The sequence below is a fragment of the Dermatophagoides farinae genome, chromosome 3 (assembly GCF_024713945.1).
Source record: "Dermatophagoides farinae isolate YC_2012a chromosome 3, ASM2471394v1, whole genome shotgun sequence".
Taxonomy (NCBI): Eukaryota; Metazoa; Arthropoda; class Arachnida; order Sarcoptiformes; family Pyroglyphidae; genus Dermatophagoides; species Dermatophagoides farinae.
Window position 1 is genome coordinate 2,153,558 of NC_134679.1, and position 17,232 is coordinate 2,170,789.

The 17,232-nt window shown below is 28.3% G+C and overlaps 6 protein-coding genes across 6 annotated transcripts; 3 read left to right on the forward strand and 3 right to left on the reverse strand.

Annotated features, from left to right (window-relative positions):
* The first annotated feature begins 3,985 nt into the window (after positions 1 to 3,985).
* On the forward strand, positions 3,986 to 7,143 carry LOC124498141 (tetratricopeptide repeat protein 39B). The gene is made up of 6 exons (XM_047061847.2): positions 3,986 to 4,424; positions 4,928 to 5,371; positions 5,429 to 5,777; positions 5,837 to 6,265; positions 6,323 to 6,540; positions 6,618 to 7,143. Exons 1-6 carry the CDS (start codon positions 4,405 to 4,407, stop codon positions 6,913 to 6,915), a joined length of 1,758 nt encoding a protein of 585 aa, XP_046917803.1. The 5' UTR covers positions 3,986 to 4,404; the 3' UTR covers positions 6,916 to 7,143.
* Positions 7,144 to 7,809: 666 nt separating this feature from the next.
* On the forward strand, positions 7,810 to 10,157 carry LOC124498171 (uncharacterized). The gene is made up of 5 exons (XM_047061889.2): positions 7,810 to 8,459; positions 8,522 to 8,984; positions 9,062 to 9,263; positions 9,342 to 9,432; positions 9,525 to 10,157. The coding sequence occupies exons 1-5, from the start codon at positions 8,448 to 8,450 to the stop codon at positions 9,735 to 9,737; spliced, it is 981 nt and encodes a 326-aa protein (XP_046917845.2). The 5' UTR covers positions 7,810 to 8,447; the 3' UTR covers positions 9,738 to 10,157.
* On the reverse strand, positions 10,053 to 11,439 carry LOC124498191 (uncharacterized). Its single transcript, XM_047061913.2, has 2 exons — positions 10,690 to 11,439; positions 10,053 to 10,557 (listed from the first exon to the last, which is right to left on the reverse strand). The coding sequence occupies exons 1-2, from the start codon at positions 10,781 to 10,783 to the stop codon at positions 10,214 to 10,216; spliced, it is 438 nt and encodes a 145-aa protein (XP_046917869.2). The 5' UTR covers positions 10,784 to 11,439; the 3' UTR covers positions 10,053 to 10,213.
* Positions 11,440 to 13,403: 1,964 nt separating this feature from the next.
* On the reverse strand, positions 13,404 to 14,368 carry LOC142597431 (uncharacterized). The gene is made up of 2 exons (XM_075729804.1): positions 13,999 to 14,368; positions 13,404 to 13,926 (listed from the first exon to the last, which is right to left on the reverse strand). Exons 1-2 carry the CDS (start codon positions 14,123 to 14,125, stop codon positions 13,541 to 13,543), a joined length of 513 nt encoding a protein of 170 aa, XP_075585919.1. The 5' UTR covers positions 14,126 to 14,368; the 3' UTR covers positions 13,404 to 13,540.
* A 22-nt stretch (positions 14,369 to 14,390) lies between these two features.
* LOC124498274 (uncharacterized) lies at positions 14,391 to 15,412 on the reverse strand. Its single transcript, XM_047062009.2, has 2 exons — positions 15,048 to 15,412; positions 14,391 to 14,948 (listed from the first exon to the last, which is right to left on the reverse strand). The coding sequence occupies exons 1-2, from the start codon at positions 15,136 to 15,138 to the stop codon at positions 14,527 to 14,529; spliced, it is 513 nt and encodes a 170-aa protein (XP_046917965.2). The 5' UTR covers positions 15,139 to 15,412; the 3' UTR covers positions 14,391 to 14,526.
* A 165-nt stretch (positions 15,413 to 15,577) lies between these two features.
* LOC142597432 (uncharacterized) lies at positions 15,578 to 17,140 on the forward strand. Its single transcript, XM_075729805.1, has 2 exons — positions 15,578 to 16,367; positions 16,436 to 17,140. The coding sequence occupies exon 2, from the start codon at positions 16,457 to 16,459 to the stop codon at positions 16,838 to 16,840; it is 384 nt and encodes a 127-aa protein (XP_075585920.1). The 5' UTR covers positions 15,578 to 16,367; positions 16,436 to 16,456; the 3' UTR covers positions 16,841 to 17,140.
* The last annotated feature ends 92 nt before the right edge of the window (positions 17,141 to 17,232 follow it).

Consider the following 17,232-nt stretch of genomic DNA (forward strand, 5'->3'; position numbering starts at 1 on the left):
CATGAGGTCCATAGTTTGCGAAATTGATGCTGTCAAAATAATAATAATAATGATGATGATGATGAGTCATTAAATTGACGTAATAACTCTACCAAGGTTAATCGATCCATGATGATGATGAAAAAAAAAAATAAAATAAATCTCTACTTGTTTAGATTTGTGAATCCATTTCTAATTTTTTTTTCATCTTCCTTGAGAATTCAATGAAAAAAAAATGCTTCTAACATGATATGTTTGGCTACTATACACTAAAATGTCATTGACTATTGTCAGAAGCAAAAAAAATAATTTTCGTTTTTTTTTCTGTGAAAAAAAATTGAATTTTTTTTTCTTTTATCAATCTGAAACAATTGATGATGAAAATGAAAATTGAAAATTTTCAATCTTTGTCATCATCAATGTTTATGAAGAAGATTTTGTCATACATTCGTTTCAATTTCAAAGATTTTTATATGAAAAAAAAATCGAATAATCGATAATCAGTTTTGTCACAAGAGAAACATTGTTTAAAATTTAAACTTTATATGGTTTTTTTCACCATTAGCCTATATACTATTTAATAATTTTGATTATTTCAATCTTGAGATTGGCCAGATTAATCGACCGTAACTCTGAAATTGGCAATGGCCACAAGCAATTTCATCCCATTTCAACACTTTTTTTGATCGAATGAAAACAGAAATAATGATAATCATCATAAACGGTTAATCACTACTATAGTCATAATCATCATCAAATGGTGATAGTATCAAACAATTCATATATGAATCTTTTGACAACAACTACCACTACCATACTACTATCTCCATTGATATAATTCATTTATTTCATCACTGAAAAAAGCCGTTCTGGTATTGTTGTCCAAAAAATTTTTTTTCTTTTCTAATTTTAAATGTTTCCAATAATTTTTTTGTTGTTGTTGTTGGATCCACGATCCACGATCATCATCATCATCAACATCATTAGAAAGGCCCTTTTATACAGGTAAAACAAAGCTGTAATAATTTTTTTTTGTTTTGTTTTGTTTTCACTAAATCATAATAATAGCTGGTTATTGTTTTTTTCCACTTCTATTCATTCATTTAATTTGAAAATATAAAAAAAATACGAAAATGCTTGCCCTGTGCAATGATGGGACCAAACATCATAATAATAATCATCATCATCACTGTTTACCACAAACCGAATTATGATGATGATGATGATTATTGTGTACGTATGTGTTGACGTAGTTTTTTTTTTATGTTTTGTTTCTAAAAATGGATCAAAAACAAACTGAACTGTTATATTGCATGAACGAATGTGGTGAAGGATTTTTTTTTCTCAAATTTAAATTTCGTGAATAAAAACAAAAAGTCACTTCTACTGCAGTCAAAAATAAAAAACAATAGTAGCCATGTAATTATGACGACAAAAATGTGAGAAAAAAAAATCTTGTAATTCGTCTTTATCATCATCATCATTATTGTGTTTGATGTACGATTGACATGAGGATGTTTTCGATACTCATGATAATAATCATTGTTTTGACCATTCTATATGATAAAAATATCCCAAAATGATTACACTTATGACGATGATGATGATGATGAAAATAATCATTTTAAATCCATCTAGATATCAGACAAATAAACAATTGACCAATTGATGACAATGATATTAATAATGAACACACACACACACACACAAAGAGAGAGAGAAAGAGAAAGAAGAAAAATCTAGGCGATTAAATGTAAAATGATGATGATGATAATGGGGGGAGGAAAAAAATTTTTTTTTTTTGATCATAAATCTATAATGACAAATAATATAATATTTGGCTATCGACTTTTGGACAATTGAAAAATAAAATATCTACTATGAAATGGACAATAGATTTTTTTTTCTATGTTTCGTTTCTGATTTATGAAGATGAAAAATATGGACATGATCGGTGATAATAATAATCATCATTGTGTGTGTATGTGTGTGTGTGCAATGTATCGATTGAAGATGAACAATCTTGTTGTTGGATCGTCTTTATCATTATCATCATCATCATCATCATCGTCTAACCTCGTTCCACGACAAGGGCAATATTTTTGTTTTTTTTCATGATTTATACGATTTGAATTGAATATGAATTGTTCCAGTCATTCCAGACATATGTTGATGACGATTTTATTTTTATTCCCTCTTTTTTTCCACACAACTCTCACGCCGTTAAAATTATATTCACGAATTTTTTATTTTTATCTCATTTCATTTCGAATCCAATTGATGATTTGAAACGGAAAAATTTTAATTTTTTTTCTCGTCATTCTATTATTTACCGGCGTGGTCTATTCGAACCATCATCAACATCGATGTTCAATACCTTTATTTGCTTCACTAGATTTTGGAAAAGCTAAATTATCTATAGGAAAAAATATCATCATCATCATCATCTTGTGAATTGTCCGTTGAATTATAGATTCGATTTATTTTGATGATCACAATCTATCTTATATAGGCTCCATCATTATCATCGTCATATTGTCTCCCGGTATGATTGAATAAATAAATGATGGTCATTCATGATGGTTTGTAGTCTGAATGTTGAACAAATCGAAAATTTTTCTATTTATTTTTTATTTATTTGAATTAAATTGATTGGAAATCTGGTATAGTTCATTTTTTGGGAGCCTTGTTTATTTCAAACTAAAAATAAACAAGGGAAAAAACTGATTAAGGTCAGGGAACATGTCATTATTATTGGTGATTAAATTCAACAGGTAATAATGATGACAATAAAAATAACAATAACAACAACAACAACAACAATCATATTCAGAAAATAGATTCAGAAATCAGAAAAATCATTTACCATCTTTATTATCGTTTTTTTTTCTGACAGGCTGTTGCCATTTTTATATTGAATTTTGTTTTTCGAACAAAATTCATTTTTTTTCAAACCTTTAAAAAGTGATATAAGCTACGAATTATATAAAGCTATTTTTCATATCGTAGTGTGACCTTTAATAATTTCTTTTTTGTTTGAATAGAATCAAGTTATGTGATATTTATGAAATGATCACTCACACAGACACACACACAAAAGTTGCAATCGAAATGAGTTTACTATTTTAGTTTTTGTTTTTTGGCTTTAATTTCTATATATCAACCATTTACCTATTTTTAAGCTAAGTTTGTATTTCAAATACAATTACCAATAAAGAAAAAGGGTTAAAGCTTATAGGTTTGGTAACGGTTTGATACGATGAATATGAATATTTTCTTCTACGGATTTCACCAACATAAACAATATATATAAATAGATCCAAAAATAGTAAGCTTAAATGATGATGATGATGATGATTATTATCATCGATAGCCCAAAGGAAATTAAAGAGGCAAAATAAAAAGTGGATACATTAAGGTTTTTTTTTGTGATCTAAACAATATACAAAAAAATTCCATTAATTTGTGTGATCATTGTGTAATAATCCAATTCATAATCGATATCGGAATCAAATCAACACAGCAATAACAACAATAATAATAAACAACAGAAAAGAACATTGACTTTTAGTAAAGTGACTCTATGAAAATCGATGATTCGATCCATCATTATGATTGAAAAGATGATTATAATAATATATGAATCGAAAAAAAAATCAAGAAGAATCCGATCATCATCATCATCATCATCTCGATCATTAGTATAATTTTTTTTATGCTTTGCTCTCTTTGATCCGATGGATTGATGAAAAAAAAAAGAAATATTGTAAAATTTCCATAGAGCAAGAAAAGAAAATCTTCTCTATCATAATCATTCATTGATGATCGTTTTTTTTTGTTCGATGGATGACAAAAGAAGATTGAGAGAAAAGAAAATAAAAAAAAATGAAATTTTCATTTTTGACCAAAAAAATCAAATGAGAGAGAGAAAAAGAGAAAAAAAAGAGAATGGAAAAAAAACAGGTAAAGGTAGCCACGAATTGTCGTTGATTGAGATGATGATGATGATGATGATGTTGATGTTAAGGCCGAGACGAAAAAGATTGACCAGACAGATAAGTATAAAAGCAATGGTTAGACATTTATCATTTTCATTCATCCAAACACGTCAACGGAAAACCAGTCTGATCTTTGAGAAAAAAACAAGAAGAAAAACTTTTCAAACCTTAAAGATTGATACCCTTTTTATAATCAAGATAATATTAGATCAATAAATTAGTTAAGAGTTTGTTGTAGTGTATATGTGCCACACAGTGATTACACACACACACACAAAGTAATATTTAATTACTTGATCGCACAACAACAAACTACATTCAATCTTCAATTATTTAATTCATTCATTCATTTATATTCAATATATATTATCATCATTGTCGTTATTATCATCATCAAGCTGAATAAATTCATAAACTTTGATCAATAATGGATTCAGAAAATTTCGGGTAAGTCTATGTTTGTTTGTTTGTTATAATATCGTAAATATATGTACAACAACACTAGATTTGGGTTATCAGGTCATATGTTTTAATGATTCAATAATAGTTATTTGAATAATGATCAAAAAAAAATTTTTTTTTTTGGATCGATTATCTGAAACATAAATTCAAATGAATGATGTTTTAATGTAGGTTTGACTGTATGGGGCTCGAGAGTTATATATTTATGAACAGGTATCACACACACACACACACACACACGCACAATCTTGATTGAACTACTACATCATTAAATTCATTGGTTTTTACTATAAACTTTATGATTATGTTATAAGCAAAAATTTTCTAACACCAAACTGAGATGTACGAATTTGGAGTTTTTTGTTTGATTTGATTCAATTCACTGTATCCGATGATGATGATGATGATTGATAGTGATTTGGCTTGTCCTGGTTTTATTCAATTTTAATATCTTGACTAATACATATCACGATTTTATTATTATTTAGCGATATGCTTCCGATTGAAGAATCAATCAATGCATCATTCAACGATTTGGTCGCAATTTTTGATACAAACGACATCGACAAAGTGATTGCCAATGCCGAAGCAAAAAGTGAAAAAAGTCTTTACCATAGTGGTATGCGTGCTAAAATGAGCATGCTAAAAGCTGCCTTGACTTTGGACCCAAAAGATATGGCTGTTGCAAAAAAATCGACACAAAAATGTTTGAAATTGTGTAATAAATTGCGTAAAAAGAAATTCAAGAAACTTACCAATATGTTGACCAAGAAAAACTATGGTGATCTGTATTCGGATTTGGAATTACATGCTGAACTTACATACGCTATGGTCACCGGTTGTAAATCAGTATTGGCTTTGTTGAAATGTACAAACATGAAACGTTTGGCTAAAATTGCCTACCATATTGGTATTTGCGTCAATATTATTGCGTAAGTTTTAATTTGATAATTCAATAAACAAATATGTTGATGATTTTTTATTATTAGAAAATGTCGTGACATCTTTGAGAAACGAACCGCGTGGGAAAGTCCAGTTTCGAAAGCTAATTTTGAAGCAGCCATTCGTCTGGAACGTGGCATACGAAATTTGATTGTCAGCTTTTTGCCACCTAAACTACTTAAAATTGTCAACTTTTTAGGATTCAAAGGCGTTCGTGATGTAGCCTTCACTGAATTGAATGCAGTTGTATATGAATTACCGGGCATTTATAGTATGATTGGTGAATTGGCTATGATCTTTTATTGGCTTTATATTGAAATGCATGGCTGTCTTGGACCAGCTAATGTGGCTGCAATGCAAAAATTGGTAGATGCAAAAACATCTAAATATCCAAACGTAAGTATAAATAATGATCATTGATAATTGAATAAATGTTTTTTTTTTTTTTTTCACAGAGTGTCCTCTATAAAGTGGCTAAAAACAAACTCATTCAAATCAATGGCGATGTTAAAACATCGAATGATGGTTACAAATCAATTATTGATAAGGAATTTGAATTATTCCATAAAATTGGCCATTGGGAATTAATGTGGACAAATGCAGTATTATGTGAATGGGATGAATCAATTAAATATGCTAAATTGTTGAGAGAAAAAACACTTCATTCACCGGCCATTGTTACCTTTTTGGAAGCCATTTTCCGTTACACAAAAGGTAGAATGATCAATGATCAAAAAATGCTTGATGAAGCTGCGAAATTATTCGAAACGGTACCAACATTGCGTATCCGTTATCTTGGTAAAACCATGACACTTGAAAAGGCTGTTATTGTTCAATCACAAAGATTTTTTAAGAATGGAAAAATGTTGGTCGCTCCTGTACTGGTATGAAATGTTTTGAAAATTAATGAAATTGTCATAGTTCATAATTTTTATTCATAGGAATCATTATACAATATAAACTACATCTATTTGCTCAACGGTAATGAAGCTATTGCTCAAAAATGGTTCGATATTGTTCAAAACGATTTGAATGTTTATGCAAAGGATTCCGGTGATCGTGAAAAATATTTGACCGTTTTGTTCTACAAAGGTGTCATATTGAAACATATGAAAAAATACAATGAAGCTTGCGAATGTTTCAACACAATCATGAACGAGTGAGTTATCATTCTATCATCAAATCATGAAATCTAATTCTTTCTTTCTTTTTTTTAATTTGTTTTAATCAAACCAGAGAGAAATCATTCCAAAAGGATAAATCTATTGTACCACAAGCTCATATGGAGATTGGTTTGATTCGAATGTTGGAAGGCCAAAAAGATGAAGCTAAAAACATTTTGGAATTGGTCATCAAAAATTATTCCAAATATGTCAATGAAAACATTGTTCACATTAAAGCTTATGCTGCATTACGTGCATTGGGCGTTAGTACCGATAAGGATGCCGAAGTTGATGGTGAAGATCTGGAAAATTTGGATGGTATTGATGAATCATCCGAAGAAGAAGATGATGATGATGATCTTGATGATTAATCGAGAATAAAAAATTATCAAATATTACATTCACGACTAATGATAATAAAAACTACAAGAAAACAAAAATTACCACAAACATCATAACACTAAAAAAAAACAAACATAAATCATAATTAAGAAATCAATTTATTTCTGAAAAATTCTTAAATTCAAATTTTATTTTGCAATCAAAAACGAAACAAATCAATCATTAATAAATTCTTTTAATTTCCCTTATGGTTTGAATATTATTGTGCATTTTTAAATTTTCATTTCAAATTTTTCAATTTTTTTTTCTTGATGATGTACCATCAAAACGTTGATAAAAAATCAATCGAAATGATTTGAAAAAAAAATATTTCGAAACGAACCATTTGGATTTTGTCATTTCGAAACGTACAGGTTAAGAGTCGTAGAGATAATTGAATCAAATGAAAAAAAAATAAATTTCATATCGATTGTTATCTAAAATCATTTTATTTTGTTTGTTTCGGATAGAATTGAATTTTAATCAAAGTTCGTCGTGAACTTGTACTTTCTTTTCTTCATGTGTGAAGGAAAATTGAAACTTTTTTGTTTCCATTGAAAATTGAAAATCTGGAACCAGACAAACGAGGCGAAAGTTCACGACGACAAACAACGAAATAGCTGGTGAAAATAAAATAAAATAAATCTTTTTCGTCATTCGTAGATTAATTATCACACACACACACATACACACATGTGAAATAAGAATGTCAACGCGTGTTTGTTGATTTGTGTGTGCGTGTGCGTGTGTGTGATATTGTGAATTTTTTTTTCTTCTATTAACTTTATATCAAATGTTTTTTCTTTTGTTTTGCCAATTTCTATTGCACCAGTTTTTAGTTGATTGATGATTGAAATGTATCTTTTTCGTTGATTTGGTCGAATTCAATCATCTTTGTTTGATACATAATACACACAATCCGTATTATAGATCCGATCAACCATGGCAATTTGTTGTTATAATATTATTGTCGGTTGTAGATAAATAAATTATGTTATCACATACAATCTGATCGAAATCTACCTTTATCTTTTGTTTTTTTTTTGATGTTCAACTCCGTATCATGCTGAATCGATTTTTTTTATTTCGATTTTCGATGACTCTCTCTCTCTCCCTCTTTCTTTCACTCTCTTCACTTACATCATAGATCAATCGATCGATGATAGATAGATCCAGGCTAGTATATAAGGCAAAATTGTTCCAGAAACAATGATGAATTTGGAATCTGTATTTTTATCTAAAGATTCAGTCAAGATATAAAATTCGTTGTAGCCTGGAGATTGTAAAATTTTCAAGTCAAATTGTTTTTATGTGATTTTTATTTATTTTTTCGTTTATCGGTTATTATTTTGTTGTTGTTGTTGTTTGGTTTTGTTTTCCATATGTGATTTGATACGTTTGTGTTTACAACGAAAAAAAAACCACCACCACGATATCATCCATCGTTTTTCAGCATGTTGTTGGATCATTGAAAATTTTTTTCAATTTATCAAAATAAAAAAACAACATATTACAAATTACGATGAGACTTTATGTAAGTTATATTCATTTTATATCATACATTCATTCACCCGAAATTTCGAAATTTTCTTGCAGATTCTCGCCTTAGGTTTGATCAACCTAATAATCCTTACGGATTCGTTTAGGATTGATTCGAACCAACCAATTCAACAACAGCCCGTAATATCTTCACCGCTATTGAAACCAGAATCATTATCGGTCGAAGCTAAACTTTCATCATCTGTATCATCGGAATCAGTTCAATCAATTGTACCAGAAACCGTAGCAGCAGCACCGCCGTCACCAATTTTAGTACTAAATGATGATCAACAACGATTTGTCATCAACAGTGATAATGATTTAGTTGCAGCCGGATCGAAGAAAAAATCTGAAAAATATAAGAAAAAAGAAGGTATGAAAAAGAAGAAGAAAAAAGGCAAACATGAAAAAGAGAAATGGAAAAAAGGTAAACATTATCATAAGAAAGAATTCAAGAAAAAGAAGAAGAAAAGTGGAAAGAAAAAATATAAAAAAGGTGGACATGATTTCAAGAAATATGGTAAGTTTGAAAAAATTGAAATTTTGAAATGATAAAAATTTTGACTAACTTTTCTTCTTTTTTTCGGTTTCAAACAGGCAAAGAGAAAAAAGGAAAAAAAGGTGATGGCTATAAAAAGAATAAAAAATATGGCTACAAAAAGAAAGGTGGTAAAGGAAAATCTGGTGGTAAAAAAGGCATGAAAAAATACAAAGATAAAGGTGGCAAAAAGAAAGGTTTCAAAAAAAGTTATCATAAAGTAGAATGGGGCAATAAGAAGAAATACCATGACAATTGGCGGTAAGTTTTTCTGTTATTGAATTCCATCATTTTTTTTTTTTGATTAATGAATTTTTTCAATGAATGATCAATAAACAGAGACAAGAAATGGAAGAAGAATTTCAAAAAATGGAAAAAGCATCACGAATACAAAAAGGGCAAGAAATACAAGAAGAAGAACGACAAAAAGGTATGTGTGAATGAAATTTAAATTTTGAACGTTTTTTTTAACAATTTCATTTCAATTTTTTGTTTTATTTTTTCACTCTAAAAAATATTTAGTGGTTCGAAAAGAAAAAGAAGGGCAAAAAATACAAGAAATATGGCAAAGGTTCACACAAGAAATATACAGAGAAAAAAGATTCAAAGGGTATGAAAAAGAAAGGTGGAAAATATGGAAAGAAGAACAAAAAAGGCAAAAAATATGGTGGACACGACGAAAAGAAATACAAAGAGAAAAAAGCCGAAAAGAAAGGCAAGAAAAAGAAGTATTAAACATAAACATAATAATCAAATTGATGGTGATATTATCATTATTATTGATCGATCATCAAATTATCGAAAACAAATGGATCGACAAACAAAAATTTTCCATTATTCGAATGTTCTCAAGCATCATCATCGTCATCATTATAATCATCACCATTATTATCATTTTATTTTTATCGATTTATTATTTATTTATATCATTATCAAACATCATCATATCAAATCATCATTATCATCAAAAATTCCATCCACGTTGATTCGACCAAGAACAACGATAACAATATTTCAATCAATTTATTTATTTTAAAAAAAGAGACGAAAATCATTCAAATTTCTTTAATTCATTATCAAATAATTTATTTACAAAGAAAAAAAAATTTTATACAAACAAATAGATAATGAATAAATAAAGAAATGAAAAATCGATTTGCCCAGATGTTATAAGTGTTTAATGGATGTCATAATGAGAGAATCGAATGTGGCTACTTTGCTGTTTGACGTTGTTGTTGTTGTTGTTGTTTCCATCGTCGTCGTTGTTGTATTTGATAGAAAAAATTTCTCCATTTAGCTATTCGACTTAATATCCAACGTAATGAAAATATGGATGGATTTTCATAATTATGATGATGATGATGATGACCATGTTCTATCATTGTTTCATCTGTTGGGCGTTTGGCGCCAAAATGTACGGCAAAATGTGTTTTAATGAACAATATATATTGTATAATTGTAATTAATGTTGTTATTATGCCGGACAACACACCAAATATGAAACATGATTTACTTATTACCATAATCCAGTTTATTACTATAATACCGATGATTGCTAACGGATAAAAAATTTTTTTTTATTTTTGAAATGATCAAAAGACAAGAAATACATTAACAAAATTAATCTAAATGAAAATGAAGATTCTGGAAGAAAACTGGAATTGAAAAATGTTTGAGAAAAACTTACCGCATAATTCAAATAGCTTTTTTCTTTTCAATTCTTTTTTGATTGATGGATCTTCATCCACATTTGTTATGATTATCTTTGGAATTTTCAACATTTATCATGAGTTATGTTTGATATCAGGTTGTATAATGAAAAAATAACAACAACAACAACAACAATGATGACGATGATAATGAGAAAAAAATTCAAAATTTTTTGCTATTTATTATCATTAAGATTGATGATCTGAAAAAATAACAGAATGACCCATTTGAATAATCAAATGATATATTTATGACGATGATCAATATGATTTGAATGTGATCTGATTATCTCTGAATAGCCAAATATAGTTTTCAGTATTGTAGCGACGAGAATAAAAACACAAATTGAGAATAATAATAATAATAACAAATTGGCCAGAATGGCAAAAACGTGAGAATTTAGTGATTCGAAAATTCCTGGCTATAATGCCAATCTTCATTTGAGTAAAGCTGTTATTATAATTGTGACAACAATGAAAAAAAAAGAATTTTTTTCACAACTAATAATTTTCAAAAATGAATAATCAAAAATCCGTGAAACATTTTGTAGTTGTTGTCGATGAACAAATGACAATAATAATTTTGGAGTTGGTATACGTAGTAATTGGTGAGATTTGAAAAATTTATCGATTGAGAAACGGGAATTTATGGGTTTTACGTTGAAAAAAATATCGATTTTTTTTAATTGGTAGAAACACACAGCACAAATTCATGAATTCAATAATAACAATAATTTAGGGACCAGAAAGGGAAAAGTAAAAGTCATATAACGAATCAATTTTTTTTATAATCAAAATGTATCATTTTATTTTGAGCAGAATTCTACGAATTCTTTTTTTTCTGAAAGAATAAAAAAAAATGGTGATCAAAATTCATATTTAGACTGTACTCATGAATGGAAAAAAATTTGGAATGAATGAATTTTGGAAAATGCTAACACAAAAAATAAGAAAAAAAATGAGTAGAACAATGGAATTCTGGTCATGAATGAAAACTATTTGTAGACAAAGGTGTGTATAGTTTGACCATTATTATATCAGTATCTCACATATATACATAATACTAAACTAAACAGAATATTTTTTTTCTGTATATACAGAAAGAATGTATATGGTATTATGAATGAATGGATTCATTATGATGAAACGGATCGCACACACACACACACAAAAACTACGCTCTAATGATCAATGAACAAAGATGGACAAAAGTAACATATATAATAACGATATCTATTATGGAAAAATGAAAAATGTTTACCCATTTATGGTGTGTGTGTGTGTGTGTGTGTGTGTGTGGTATATGCGTATAGATTACCACAATTAAGGTAACCATGATACCGATACGACGAAAAAAAAACGCCCGATAAAACAACCAAAATTTATGGAAAATAAACTTTGTAGTAAAGAGCAAATTCAAATCTAATAATTAGTCATATGTAATGTATTCTTGACATTTCTTTCTTTTTTGTTGTTGTTGTTGTTGTTGTTGCTTGAATATCTGATTTGATAATTGTCAATGCAAACCATATCTATTGTTGAATTCTTTGAATGAATAGTAAACATTTTTTTTTTGAATAATTTCATTTTTTTTCTGTATGTCCTTCATAGACAATAAATTTTATTGTCATTTTCATATTATTTCATTTATTTAACATTTACCAAAAACAATTATGGTGATACAATAATATTCATAAAAAAAAATTGAATAAACAATTCACACAGACACACACACACACACTGGAATAATAAAATAGTGAAAATGATAATAACAACGACAACAACAACAACAACGGAAATGTATAAACAAAAATATTGTACTGAAAAAAATGGGCCATCTAGGTTGCATCCATTTATTCTATTTTCATTATCGAAATATTCGGTTCTCTATATAATCGAAGCATCATATCGTATTCATTTAATAATAAGGGACATGCTCGATTCGAGGTTATTGTACGAAATGTTTTGATGGTTGCTATATTTATGTGTGAGTTAGCAAAAAAAATGAAATGAATTTTGGCCAAATGTTTTCTATTTTGGTTAACATCGTAATTTTTTCTTTTTTTTTTTTGATTCAATGACAATCATTTAATTTGATTCTAAGAAAAAAACTCCGATCCATTGTATTTTGGTTGATGATCATGTTGATTCTTAAAATACGAAACTGCCTAGAACGTGAGTAATCTAATCAAATCTTAATGACAATTATTATTGTTATCCATTCTATTCATATCTGTTTGTTTGTATTTATCTCTCTTTCTTTGTGTGTCAATAAATAGCCTTATTGATATTCATAATTCTTTTGGCCATATCAATCAGTTCATTATTGTTATATTTATTGTTGATGATGATTATCGTAATGATGAATACGACAAATAGATCCTCTTCCACCTTCCATTCGTCATCATCATCATCATCAATATCATGGCCATTATCAAATAATCCGATTAAATTATCATCAATTTCATTCATACGAATATTGATCATTATAATTGGTGTGATAATGATATTCTGTGTGTTGATATGTCTAATTCATGGCTATACTAGAAAACGAAGACAGAATTATCTTCGATCACAAAGAATGATAAATCCATTGTCATTAAGCCATCGATATCAACAATCATCCAATCATCATCAGCATCATCATCATCATGGACCATCATCATTGATCAAAGTATTGACCTATGGATAATATTATTATTATTAGTTTTATTATCATTAAAATAATTGTCAAGAAGAAATTTTTTAAACTATTAGAAAAATTCAAAATCCAAAAAAAAATACGAAAAAAATGGAAAAGTTTATAAATGAAATGTAATATAAATTCATTCAATGTATTATAATCTGTTTATCAATGGTGACGGCAACTGTATCCATTTCATTAATTTGTTTATCATCACTTCTTTTGGTTATTGTATTACCAGAATTGTTCTGATCATCCAAAATTATTGTCGTTGTTTGTTCTTCATAACAAGAATTAAAGTTCAATGGTGATTGACATTTAAATTGATCACGTAATAGATAAATAGCAAATGTAGCCAATAAACAAGCAGATGATAATGCCATCAATGTTAATAATTGTATGATAATATTGGGCCAATTTTTTAGATAAAAATCAATATAATTATTCAATTGATCAGAATCATTGGCAATTTTATGGAATAATAATATATATGAAATGATCAACAATATGATCAATAGAAAAAATATGATCACTATATCAATATGGAAGACAGAAAAAAGACAATTCAATCATAATAAACCCGAAAAAAATTCAAGAATCATACCAAACACGTTGAATACAACGAATATATTGCGATGATGATTATTTTCATTAAATTTTCGTTGCTCATTGTCAACATTATTGAGATTGGTGGTGGTCGTTGTTGTAGCATCCATCGTAAATACATTCATTCAACTGATCATTGCGTGTTGAATTGAGTGTTTCTGTTTTTTTCTTCTTCATTTTCTTCTTCCATTTTTTTTAATCAACTCACATCAAATACTGTAATTATCATCAACATCATGCAAGCCAATTGTAATTGTCATATTGCCAAACATAATTCCATTTTGGGGGTGATTTGAATGTCGTCGTGAATTTTTTTGTTGTTGTTGTTGTTGTTGTTGCTGATGTTTGAATGTTGTTATCGCCATAATAAAATATCAATCACTCTTGTTATTGCTATTTTGTTTATTATTATTTTTACTCTTATCAAAATGTTCTCGTTATCCAAATGATAATATACAATTATAATAGAAATAAAAATAAAAATGAAATTGAATTGAATAGAAAAAACAAATTAAATATATCAATATCAAACATGTAAAAGATTTGGATTAAACGAAGATGATTTTCGTCTTTGATTTTCATATGCATCATTACGAACGGCTGTTAGCCAACAATCTGAACCAACAGATGGATTTTTTGTTATCTTCACATCGGAATTCATACGATTCTGATCAACTGAACTATTACGACGGATAAAATCTTCCGTTGCATTCACTGATGATAAACGTTCAATTGGTGGTGGTGGTGGTGGTTTTGCAAAAACATAATTCGATGATGCCATCATAATACCGGATGCAATTACAATAATAACCATTGTTAAAATTGATATAACCGTATCGATCCAATATGATTGATGACATTTGGTATATTTTTCATCAAATTTATATTTAAATGCACGTGTAATGAGAAACATCATCAATATGATGACAATAATTACGTAGATTAGACCTGAGAGATGATAATGTAACCATGGAATTACAAACAGAATGAAAAAATGAATCAATTTTAAAAATAAATATAATCATTAATTGAACAAAAAAAAATTACATGCAATCTTGTAGAAAAATTTCTGCCGTTGTCTTCGTTTAATTTTATTCAAATGTGCAGCCGTCGTATCGACAATCAATGTTTTGACCATTTTAATTCGTTAAAATCAAAGATTTTTTTTCAAATGAATGTTTCACATGAAATTTTGTCGAATGAATGAAACTTGATCATTGAATACAACAACAAACTACGACATCGAAATAATAATAAAATCCTCATGATGATGATTATGATGATGAAATTAATTTGTCGGAATCAGAATGATGATTATTATTATTATTTCATTGTAGATGATTCTATCGTTTAACCATCATAACAGATGCTCAAAAAAAAAACACACACACACAAACGAACATGATGATGTTAGTAGCTCATTCCTGGCAATGACATCGACATTGGATTTTTTTTCACATACATTTCAATGGCAACCAGATGCATTCATTATTGAATTGGCTGAATATCATAAATCTAAAAAAATGCCCGATTCCTTATAATTCCAATGTTCTAATTTTATATACTAACAACAAACCAACCAAACCATCATAGACATCATGTTTGTTTATAATCATTATTATTATGCTTGAACTTAATCCTTAACCATGCCTGAATTCATTTATGTCTTGAGCTGTCTGTTCATAAGGAATTTCGAATGAAAGTTTCGATGATTTTATTTTTTTTATAGACTGTAGAAGATTCTTTAAAAATATTCAGTCAATTCATCAGTTTAACTACTATTTTGAATTTTTTTTCTTCAAATCCATACATGTCCTGTTTTCATTTTTTTAAAAAATGTTAGATTTGTGCGAAGTTTAAAACATTAGTAGCGGTAATAATATTGGAACAATAATAATAATCATCATAAATCGCATACACCTGTATGTGTACAATACAGCAGGTAGATTATTATATATGAATGGTGTGTGTGTGTGTGTGTGTTTGACAAAAATCGTTTCTTGTCGAACATATCAAACATTTTTCACTCAACCAGAATTGTTTGATAATAAAACTAACTGATGATGATGATGATGAATTTCGTTTTTTATGTTTTGATTTTTATTTCTATTCAATTTAATACAACTTGTAAGTTTTTAGGCTGAATCACACATACAACACACACACACACGCTTTTCGTTTGTTTGAACCTCTGCCTCATCTCAAATATATCATGTATAAATTTACCATTAAACATCAACATCACTTTGTCCGAAACGTATACTGCTACATCCGCGTGTGTTTGTTTGTTATTATTATTATCATCAATAATACACACACACATACACACACATATTTTCTCGATTATTATTGAAATAAACAATCCAGGTATGAAATTTGATTTTATTGATAAAAAATGAAATAATTCAATCTTAAAATTAATCATCAATAAACAGTGAAACAACAATCAAACAAAGATGCCGTTATTTCGTCAACAATTATTGACACAAGATCCACGATACCGTTATATTGTAACGTTATGTAATTATTGTCTTGCCACATTATTCTTGGGCATGATCGTTGTATTGTCAGGTGTTATGTTTATCACCTATGTTGAACAAAAAAAGAATCAAGATGAATATGATCATGAAAAAATATCATTTGCCCATAAATTTGGCATTATATTATTGGTCAGTGGTTGTATATTTCTTTTGGCTTCATTCATCGTATTTGTTGTTGCATCGATTATGTATGTTCGTACACGCACAGAACCACCACCAACAATCGAAACACCGGAACCAAGCGAACAAATTGAGACGGCACATTCAGCGGAGGGTGATATATTAACAAATCCAGCTTAATTCACCGATTATTGTCGATTCAAAAACCATAAAGTTAACCAAAAAAAAAAAACATACACAAATACACACTTATGCCTTTGTTTTTAGATCTGATTGATTAATCAAGATCTTTTTATTTAATCTAAATATGAAACCACTTACCACAACCTTATTCTTCTTGTTATTACAATGAGCAGCTACAGAATTTTTTTTTGGGTTGTCTCGGATTATGCATTTTTTTGCAGACCTTTAATATTGTTACTTGTTTACCAATGACAACTTTCATTTGATCATAATAATATTTGATATATAAATGTTGAACCTACCTTATATTAACTAATTAATATACTTAGTTAATAGGATCACAGGTTGACAAATTCTTAAAATTTCTTGATTTTTCTGGAGAAATAATT